Source organism: Telopea speciosissima, chromosome 7 (genome assembly GCF_018873765.1).
Source record: "Telopea speciosissima isolate NSW1024214 ecotype Mountain lineage chromosome 7, Tspe_v1, whole genome shotgun sequence".
NCBI classification, from domain to species: domain Eukaryota; kingdom Viridiplantae; phylum Streptophyta; class Magnoliopsida; order Proteales; family Proteaceae; genus Telopea; species Telopea speciosissima.
Genome location: NC_057922.1, coordinates 12,235,636 through 12,245,662, shown reverse-complemented (window position 1 = coordinate 12,245,662; position 10,027 = coordinate 12,235,636). Strand labels below are relative to the sequence as shown.

At 36.7% G+C, this 10,027-nt stretch overlaps 1 protein-coding gene across 1 annotated transcript; it reads right to left on the bottom strand.

Moving 5' to 3' along the window:
• Positions 1-1,956: 1,956 nt before the first annotated feature.
• On the bottom strand, positions 1,957-9,341 carry LOC122667796. The gene is made up of 5 exons (XM_043864226.1): positions 9,097-9,341; positions 8,705-8,819; positions 7,816-8,517; positions 7,478-7,586; positions 1,957-2,186 (listed from the first exon to the last, which is right to left on the bottom strand). Exons 1-5 carry the CDS (start codon positions 9,177-9,179, stop codon positions 2,161-2,163), a joined length of 1,035 nt encoding a protein of 344 aa, XP_043720161.1. The 5' UTR covers positions 9,180-9,341; the 3' UTR covers positions 1,957-2,160.
• Between the last annotated feature and the right edge of the window lie 686 nt (positions 9,342-10,027).

Here is a 10,027-nt window from a genome sequence, read left to right as displayed (position 1 = left end):
ATGCAATTAATAGATTCCCCATTCACTGTGAGTCTGTGACTGAAGGAAAACACGATCGAAAAAATTAAGTGAAGTATTATTTGACACCGCAAAGGTCAATAAGAAATTCTGTTTTATATAAACACTTTTGTTGTTATTGAGAGATAATGTGATTCATCTTCATACTTTTGAACCTTACAAAAAAATCTTTATACATTTAATTAATGATTAATGAAAGATGAAAGATTGCAAGCAGTTATTACACTATGGATTGGTGTGTGGTTTGTGTGATTACACTTCATCAAAAAAAAGTCTTTGAAAATGGCTTCCTCTAAGCTTTTAATCCTTGTTTTTGCTGTCTGCCTGGTTTTCTCTATTGAGTGCATGGGATCTATAGGTGAGTATACAACATTTTAAATCTACTATTCATGTGGTTTTGAACTTGTGATGCTATTTTGGTTAAGTGAATAAGTTAACCTTTGATACCTCTTGGGTAGTCTAAGATGATATATTGTTGATGTGTTGTCCCAAGGGTTGCTTTTGAGTAATATATGCATGATACAAGTTCCTCTTTTTTCAAAAATTTCTTTCTTTCTTAGGGTTATAAAGATTTTTTTTTAATCAAAGTTAGGTACTAGTATGGCATTGTCATAAGCTTTCTCATTGTCCTAAGGGCAAATTTTCCAGCACAGCCCACTCTGATAAGGATTATCGAAGAGACCCAAATATCCACCATGTGACAAATTAGATGGAGCCTAAAATTTGTAGACATGTAAAATCTAAGGACTCTTACTCACATGTAAATTTTCAGTCCAAATGGAATTTGCCAAGTGGTAAAATAGGGCTTTACAAATTTGAGATTATGGGAAAGTGGACGAAGTACTATAGGCATTTGACACATGGCTAATCCAGACTAAATCCTCTCTATCCAATGGTCAGAAAGGCCACATTATCTATTCTTGTTGGATAGCTTTCATAAGCTTATCAAAGTGCCACTGAGAATGAGTTTTTCCTTTGTAGTATTTTCAAGTTACTTATATGGCAAAATAATCTTGACATAGCCTACGAGAAAAACCCTTCTCTTGATAGTCTACTTAATCATCTCTATATTTATTAACCCTTCATGTCAATAGTCCAAGTAATCTAACTGTGGACCTTGGTTAGGACCATGTGCAGATAACATAGATTGCACTCGGCAATGCAGCAAGGCCTTGTACCATGAAGGTATATGTGTATCAAATCCAATGAGTACTGGGAAGGCCTGTTACTGTGTTACTGACTGAGATATGTGTGGTTGTAATAAGTGCTTATAAATAAATAAATAATTGGGAGATCAATTCACTAATAGATTTCCCTAGAATTGATATCTGAACTCTGAAGATCATTTTTGTTTCAAGTCATTCTAGTGCCAATCATAGTAGTCTGAGCTAGAGCAAGTTAAGGGTGTCTATCTCTTAGTACTATACGCATATACGAAACGTATCAATAAAAAAATTGTATTTTACGGATTTTTCCATAGTTACAGAAAAATTCACGGATTTCATGGACACTCGACGTGTTATACGCGTTTAAATCGTGGATTCCTGCAAAATCCGAGGATTGTGCTACAACATCAAGATAAAATCAGTTCTGAAAGGTTTTAAGCAGAATTGTTAATTCAAAGTATATTCTGGATGATTGATTATAAAGATTATCAATCGCATTAGCCTATACAAAGGCTTTTAGAGGAAGTTAATCTATTCTCTGGACAAAAGCTACACCTTGCAGTTAGATGGAGTCTTTGGAAGAGAAGAAACAGAAAGATTTTCAAGGAGAAAGAAAACTGAGAAAATGTTCTCCTTCTTTGAGGCATCTTGTTCCTTCATTATTTATTACTTATTACATATTAGGGAAAACCCATTTCAATATTTGGCCTTCGACATAATTTGGCTCCTTGGGGGGCTAGTTAATGATTCAGTTTATTTGCTAAGAATATTCAGTTCTTAACATTTCATTTGCATTAACTATCCAATTGGATATGCTTTGTGCTGAGCTGCAAGAACGAACACGTGATGTTGGTACAATCTTACGTTTTTTTCGTTGGGAGATAAAATACAATGGGGAAAGAAAGGGACGACATTGAGATAATGATTTTCCAAGGTTACATGGATACCTTTAATCCTGATCATGAATAAATCTCCTTTATGTTGCATAGACTACCAAAGGGACTGCAAACAATTAAAACAAAGTTTTAGCAATACAGATCCCAAAAAGAGAGGGAGAGAGATAATAACATATTACAAAAAGAAGAAGAAGAAGAAAAGTAGATGGTATGCTGAAGGCCCTCCTCGTCTAAATACCTCCCAACCCAACCTAAAAAAAAGATGCAGTTTTCGCTATTGTTATGTACCAAGGCCCCTTGATGCAGATAAATCATAAAAGTGGGCTTATTTAAGTTAACATAAGCACTGATCCAATCAGTGTAATAGAAGACTATGGGGTGAATCTACGACAATGAGATTAGTCAAGTAGGATTAGTTTAGAGTCTTTTTTAGGTTAGCACTAAACAAAGTTAATCCCTAGAATCATTAGAAATTTAAATCCATACTACATTCTAAGTCAATGTTCTGTTTCTACGTCATAGTTTGAGTAGGAATGTCAAATACTAGTATCTTTTGACTATTCCAAGTGGAGTTTAAGCACTGTTAGAGCGCCAGTTTATGAAATCTATATATAGATAAGTGTCCTAGGGTCTTAGACACCAATTTATGAAATATATTCAGTTTGGTTTTATGAAGTTTTGCTGCTGTGAATTCAGTAGTGTGCGTAGTAGATTCCAAGTGGGGCTTAGGTGGTTTCCTAGTCTCGTTGTCTCTTCTATCTATATATCTATCTATCTATCAAGATCTACAGATCAAATCCTTTCAACTTCTATACCCTGCAGATCTTATGTTTCTTCATTCAGCTCAGTTTTGTTGTTGCTATACTACATGGATTGTACTCAAATTTCATATAGTTATTTCTGATCATTCTCAGAGATTCTGTTATCGATTTTTGAACTTTAAGATTGATTCTTAGAGTTCTAGACCTACTACCTGAAATCCTAGTAGCAACAGGACTCCTTTGCAACTACATGTTTGTTATCAGAACCAGTTTAGATTCTACAAATCTAGACCATTTGATTGAGACTTGGACTATTCTGATTTGTTCTTTCAATTATATGGTTTTGCTACCTGTTCTACGATCCTGTTAAGTACTAGTCTCACTGAATTTTTTGGGTCGGGATTAGTCTGCATTCACCAACATCCCCCCCCCCCCCAACAAAAAATAAAGAGACCAAACAATATCCACAATATGAAAAATTGTCCTTTAGGCTCGTTTCCATGTAAAATTTTTAATTGGAAAAGGTTTGCATTGATGAAAAAATTTCCAAAGTTTTCTCTTTAGGAGGTAAACTCTGATGTTATATGTCATAGTAAGATTTTCCAATGTCTGTTTGCCCTTTATTCACATGGTACAACTCTTTAAAATGATTATATAAAAAAACTATTCTATCCAAATTTGAATTATGTAGTCCCTATCATATGATTGTGAAAACCATAAAAGGATATACAACAATAACGACGACAACAAACTCCGCCTTATCCTAACTTGATGAGGTCGGCTACATGGATCCAAACAAACAAGGTAAGAACGACTGAGATCTAGCCAAAAAAGGGAAAGAAAAGATGAGAAAGAAGGGATGGGGAAAAAGCAGAGAAATGACAAAAAAAAAAAAAAAACAGAAAAGGAAATGAATGATAATAAGAGGAAAGAGGCACAACCCAGTACGTCAGAAGAATCTTAGCTAAATGGGGTCTGCTACATGGATCCTTGCCCTCCAATAGGCTCCATCCGAGGTCATACTTGGTACAAGACCTTGACTATGCATGTCCTTCCTCACCACTTCTCCTATGGTCATTTTAGGCCTGCCCCTAGCTCTTTTAGTTCCTTCAACCGGAACCCTATCACCCCCTATCCTGGGGCGTCCCTAGGCCTCCATTGAATATGACCACACCACCTTAAATGACTCTCTCGGAGTTTGTCACTGATTGGGGCAACTCCCAAGTCTATTCTAATACGTTCATTTTGTATTTTATCCTTCCTTGTTTTTCCACACAAGGATATGAATCCTATAAATACATAGACCACATGTATTCCTCCAAAGGCGCGCTCTCCAGATATTGAAAATTTTACAAAGGAAGATTTTATGGTCAAATTGTGCATATAAATTTTCAGGGCAAAATCTGAATTAGGTAGTCCGAAAATTTTACAAATTTGAAAATAAGCTGTGGATTTTACAGAAAAATTTTGTCCTGACTATTTCATGCAAAAACAAATGGAGCCTTTGAATTTGAATTTTGTACTACCCAAATACACTATGCTATTGAATTTTGTGCTACCCAAATACCCTATGCTATTGAATTTTGTACTCTACCAAAATACACTGATAGCAAGAGTCATCTTCCAGTGCTCAACTGAGTAGTGGCACTCAAATTATAGTCCTGTGCTCCTGTCACATCTTTACTTTGAGAAAAAATCTATGGTCTTCCTTTGATAGTCATGCCTAGGATAACACCCCTCCCCCAAAAGAAACATAAATAGAACACATGCAGAGCAGGGCCAAGATATTGACAGACTCCACTTAGGATATGTAATATTACCAGATTCTGTCTGTATTAGCCCTATTTATTGCATTTCAATACCATCCAAGAGAGTGGTTAAAGCCCAAATAGTGACAGTGGAGTAAAAGGAAGAAGGCTTCCAAGTTGGAAGTCACAAAATATCACCCTGCTCTAGCACCACTTGCATAGCTCCACAACTGATATTTCAGCAGACTGTTACTCCACAGACTGTGAAAGTGAAACAGTTACTCTCTATATATTTTGTATCTTTTGAACAAACTAAAGAGTTTCAGTTTAGTTTTGTGAAAATAAGTCATATATATGGTCGGATACGACCAACCTCTCACTGTATACTGCCACTGGGATAGAGTCGGAGGAATGGTTTCATTGATGATAGCAATCTTCCTCAGCTGTTGAGCCTTCCCAGAACTCTATGTAGTACTGACATAGAGTTGGAGGAACGGTTTTGTAGGGGTCTTTCGAGTTTCGCCTTGGTTGTACACTTATACTTGTGACACTGGCACATTTGTATTCATAATACTTTGACATTTTGTAATATTAAATGGTTTCTCTTCATTTGTAATGCATGTTTTAGTTGATTTCATCGAATTTTATGTGTTTTAGTACCAAAATTATGGGTTGCATAGGCTATATTTCAGAAAGTATACAGCAAGGTACATCATAGACTACCAACCTAGGGTACAAAACCAAACTAACATTTTTGGTGTGTTTTTTAACAATCTAAAGATTCCATTATGCTTAGAGATGCTTAATTAGGGTTTTCCTAAAGTTTCTGGCCAAAATATGGCCATTTGACCACCAAAATACCGTATCCAATCTATCAGGCAAAACTTGCAAGATATCGGCCAGGTTTCGGTCGAAACCAAAATCTCGAACCTTGCTTTGGAGGACTAGAGAGTACTAAGTACAACTCAACTCGAGATAGCCTCCTCCTGTTTACTTCTTGTTATTCATATCCTTTTGTATCATCATAATCAAAATGCATTTTCTCACTACAAGCCTAGTTATTACTGGCGTACATATCTTTCAACTTGGACCATATCACTCTTCAGCAGTTGCAGTCACTACAAATAATTAAACTATCTCTAGTAACTTCCATTTATATCATCCCCTATTGGTCCTACATAAAGCTTTTCAGTTGTTTATTTCCACTTCTGTTCTTTGTAGCTTGCCTCTCATCTATTTCAACAGATCATCTAATGCAATAACCAGTCCCAGTAGAAACTAGAAACTGTTTTGCAAACAAGGGAACTCACAAACAGAGAAATCTGGGCAATCGAATTTCAGATTAAAGTAAAGGAGAAAATTGATATCTAACAGAAGACTGGTCAGAATGACCTGTTCCCCTGGTTGAGTGAGCCTCTAGAGATGATTTCCTTGTTGGAAATATTTATGATTGATCAAGCAAAGGATTGGGGCTCGACTGAAGAAAAGGATTGTAGTCCAGCAACTAGGAAACTGATAATTTGAAGAGTGAAGACCAGAATAGAACTTTATCAGCTGAGTATTAGAGAACAGCTAATAGAGCACTACAGTGCACAAGGCTCCCACTACTGCAGGGTCTGGGAGGGGCAAATGTACGCAGGCTTACCTCCTGCTTTGCAGGAGAGGCTGTTTCCAAGTTTTGAACCCACAGCCAATAGGTTGCAATGGCGAAACTTAACTGTTGTGCCAAGGCTCACCCACAGAGAACAGCTAATAAAAAGATCAAATATGTAATTTCACGCCAAACAGATTGATGCTAAGAGTGAAGAAATCAGACCTCGAAATTGTTGATAACAGAATTAGCAGATGAAAGGATGAATAGGGCAGGATTCCACCTAAACCGTGAAGAGAGTCCACTCTTCCACTACGGAATCTACCTTAGCACTTCTGGAAATTCATCCAAACACACCATGAATCCTCACGACCAAGTCTTTAAAAAAACTGTAATAATATTACTCATAAACTTTTAGGTTAGGCCATATGCCAATACAATTATATATAGAATTCATAAACTGATTCTTTAACAATCCTAAAGTGATTTGGAATTCAAACTACTACTTCGAAAAGCCAAATAGACTAACATTTGACACTTCTATACAAACTAGAAATCTAAAACCATAGCATATACTAAAACAAGTAAAACCTAACCAGACTCCTAATAACTCTACGACTTGACTCAGCTAACTTCTAACATACAAATGACTCAAATAACCACATAAATTTGGACTAAGCTAATCTAATTAATCTCGTAGTCCTATCTCTTACCCATATTTAGGCCCATTAAATTAGCCAATCACAATGAAAACTCCTTGGACCAAAGGCCAAACCTAAGGCTTATTTCCACTAAAATAAGTCCATTATTTTATTCTCCTCCATCATAATCTCAGCTATACTTTCTATTTGAGTGCTGTTTATTTTTAGTTATTTTCTTGTTTCAGTAAGTTTTTAATTGTTTTTGCTTAATTGCCTGTGATTTTATTCATAAAGCATAGATGCCCTTATGGTAATTTTATAAGATGTCTCCATATATTTTATAAGGCGCTGTTATTTTACCAAAATTGAAGTTAATGTAGGAAGGAGTTCACATTTTGTTGATTATGATGCTCATATTTTCACTTTATGGAGTTTTTCTATCTATTTTTTCTCATGTTTTGCAACCCCATAACTCTCCAAGCCAACCCACACAAGTGAAAAAACAAAAAGAGAACAACCGAAAAAAATTTCTAGTTTGTTTTCGGTCGAGAACAAAATTCTAGATCAATGAAGGTTATTATTAACTAAATTCTCCTTTACAGTTACTCCCCATGTATGTATTTCACTGATTCAAGCAATAAAGAACATGAGCATACCAATCAAGAAAATAGCTAGTACAGCCACAACCGTAAGTTTGAGAGAGCTAAACTGTATGTGCTGTGGATCTTGTATTTGTCTTTGAGATCCACCTAACCATCCAAAGACCTGCAAAATGTGCATATGTTAGAATTTCCCTGGAATCTATTATAACCACTCTGTGTTCTAGAAGTATCATATTTCTTTAAAAAAAAAAAACAGAATTTCTAAAATTTCATTTTATTCTAACAAGGTGATGACTAAACTGGTAAACCAAACATTTGGAAGCTGGTATTGTAAGTGAACTATAAAACAAAATTCAAGGACCAACTTAAAAAATGGAAGAAAGTGAACTAACCCGATAAAGCAAATTGATTCCTTTCAAGTCAAGGCAACTTGAAGTCCCTCTTGCCCGGAGATGCTCTCCATTTTTCTGCTTCCGGAAGCTATTCTTGAACCCCTTTCCTTTGATTGGGGATTCATCAAGTGCCACCAATGGTTTTCTCTGTTTATCCTCATCTGGTATTACAATCTTCCAAGCATCAAAGCTTGGTGTACTCCATGTTCTTCTATGACCATTTGATTTTTCCATTTGACAGCTTAAATCATCCTTGGTTCCATGAGGTTTTTTTGCTTCTAAGTCTACTGCATAATTAGCATCTTGCCTGAAAGTCACAACCTCTTTAATATCCTTTACACAATTTGGCATATCTATTCTGCAGGCAGCATCGATATGGAGGTCTGCAACTTTTCTCCTTTGTTCATTCCCCTGAAGAGAGTTGTTTGAGGAAGGTCTGAGCTCCACATTTTCATCCTTGGTACCTTGCAAGGTTCCTGAAGTTCTAGAAAGAAATGAAGCTAAATCATCGCGTTCTTCTTCATCCAAGTTTACCCATCGCATGGGTTGCTTCCCTTCCTCGTACAGGGATTCCCTTAGTGCCTTCTCCACACGAGATATCTGGTCTTCTATGGCTGCAATGAATTGTTTATGCCTGACTGTTGTATTATGCTCGGAACGATTTCCATAGCTCAATCTGACGGCCCTCTCAAACTCTTCCAACTGATTAAGCGACCAAAACTCTAATAATATAAGCATTACTAGGGGAAAGAAAATTAAAAATTGAAGGAATGAAAAGAGAAAAGAGAACTGGGTCTATCTAAAATCGATACCCGGCAGATGATATTTGTAAGAAATGTAAAATAAAATGGCAAAAATCCAATTCCGGGAAACAAAATCAGAAACCAACCTGCCATTTCGCTGTGCCTAAAGTGATTTGCAGCTCCCTACGTAGCTCATCTGAAGCCTCTGGTCCCATCCCTTCTCTTCTCTCCCTTAACCAAGTCCTGTATACCGATTCCATTCTGGAAAAAGCCAATTAGAAACCAAAATTAACCCACAAACCATAATCCAATCAAACCAATAAATTTCTAACAAGGAAAACAGTACTGATAAAAATCCTTCAAATGGCTCAACAACCACAAATCAAACCAACGCCAAGAAGAGAAACGAGATAAAACCCATCGTTTATAGGAAAACAATGCAGCAAATTTAACAGAACAATCCAATAACCAGAAACCCCCTACCCACAACACCGAACCCTTCAAAAAGGACAGATTTGAAACGTAAAACACAACATACATGTCTGTGGATTCCTGAACCTCTTCAGCCGCAGAGAAGAACGCATCTTTCTGCCAGAGATCAAAACTACTAGCAACCATCATCTTCACCGACACGAACAACAACAGAAAAAACCACCGGGGAGGAAACGCAGTGAACCCAAATCAAATCTGTCAAAAAGGGCACAAGATAAACGTGCCAATGCCACAAACTAAGCGGCTCAGGCGAACGAGTTTTTTATGCTTCTCATAAGCAGAAAACAAAAGAAAAAAGAAGGAAGAGAAAGGAGACGTAAAAAGGAAACCCCTTCGTCCCTCTCTCAGCCTTCCCTTTCTCTGTCTTTCTGCTTCTCTCTTCTTCTTTCTCACTTTTATTCTTTGCTTATAGAGATGGCGAACATCGAACCAAACGTCCAACGAGGCGTCGGCGGTTGTAGAAGGGGGACAAGGTGGGTGGGCTGCCCATTCAGCGGAATTCACCACCACCACATATAACGTCCATTTGTCATTGGCCCGCTGAGCTGTCCCTTTGTGTTGGAATTGGACCCACCAAATGCAATCCCAATGATGACGTCATAATTTGATTTAATTAAAAATGTAATTTCATTTAGATATTTTGTTTTGATAATAAATTTCATTTAGATAGTAGATAGTAGATAGTAGATAGTTAGATACCTGAAGAGAAAATATAAATCTCACGTTTATATGTGAATTGTCATCAGTCATCACCTTTCACTAGCCCATGATCTTTCGCCATGTGGCAAACCTTGCTGGACGTTGATTTATGTGATAGAAAACCACGTCACCACCAAGTTATATAGAAGTCTTTCTACCCAAAAAAAAAAAAAAGTTATATGTTGGCTGGCTATGTTCTGTGCCGCAAATAGTCCATTTTAATTTACAAAGCCTTCCTTTGGCTCTTTCTGAGATGATACAGAATGATGCCAAAGGAA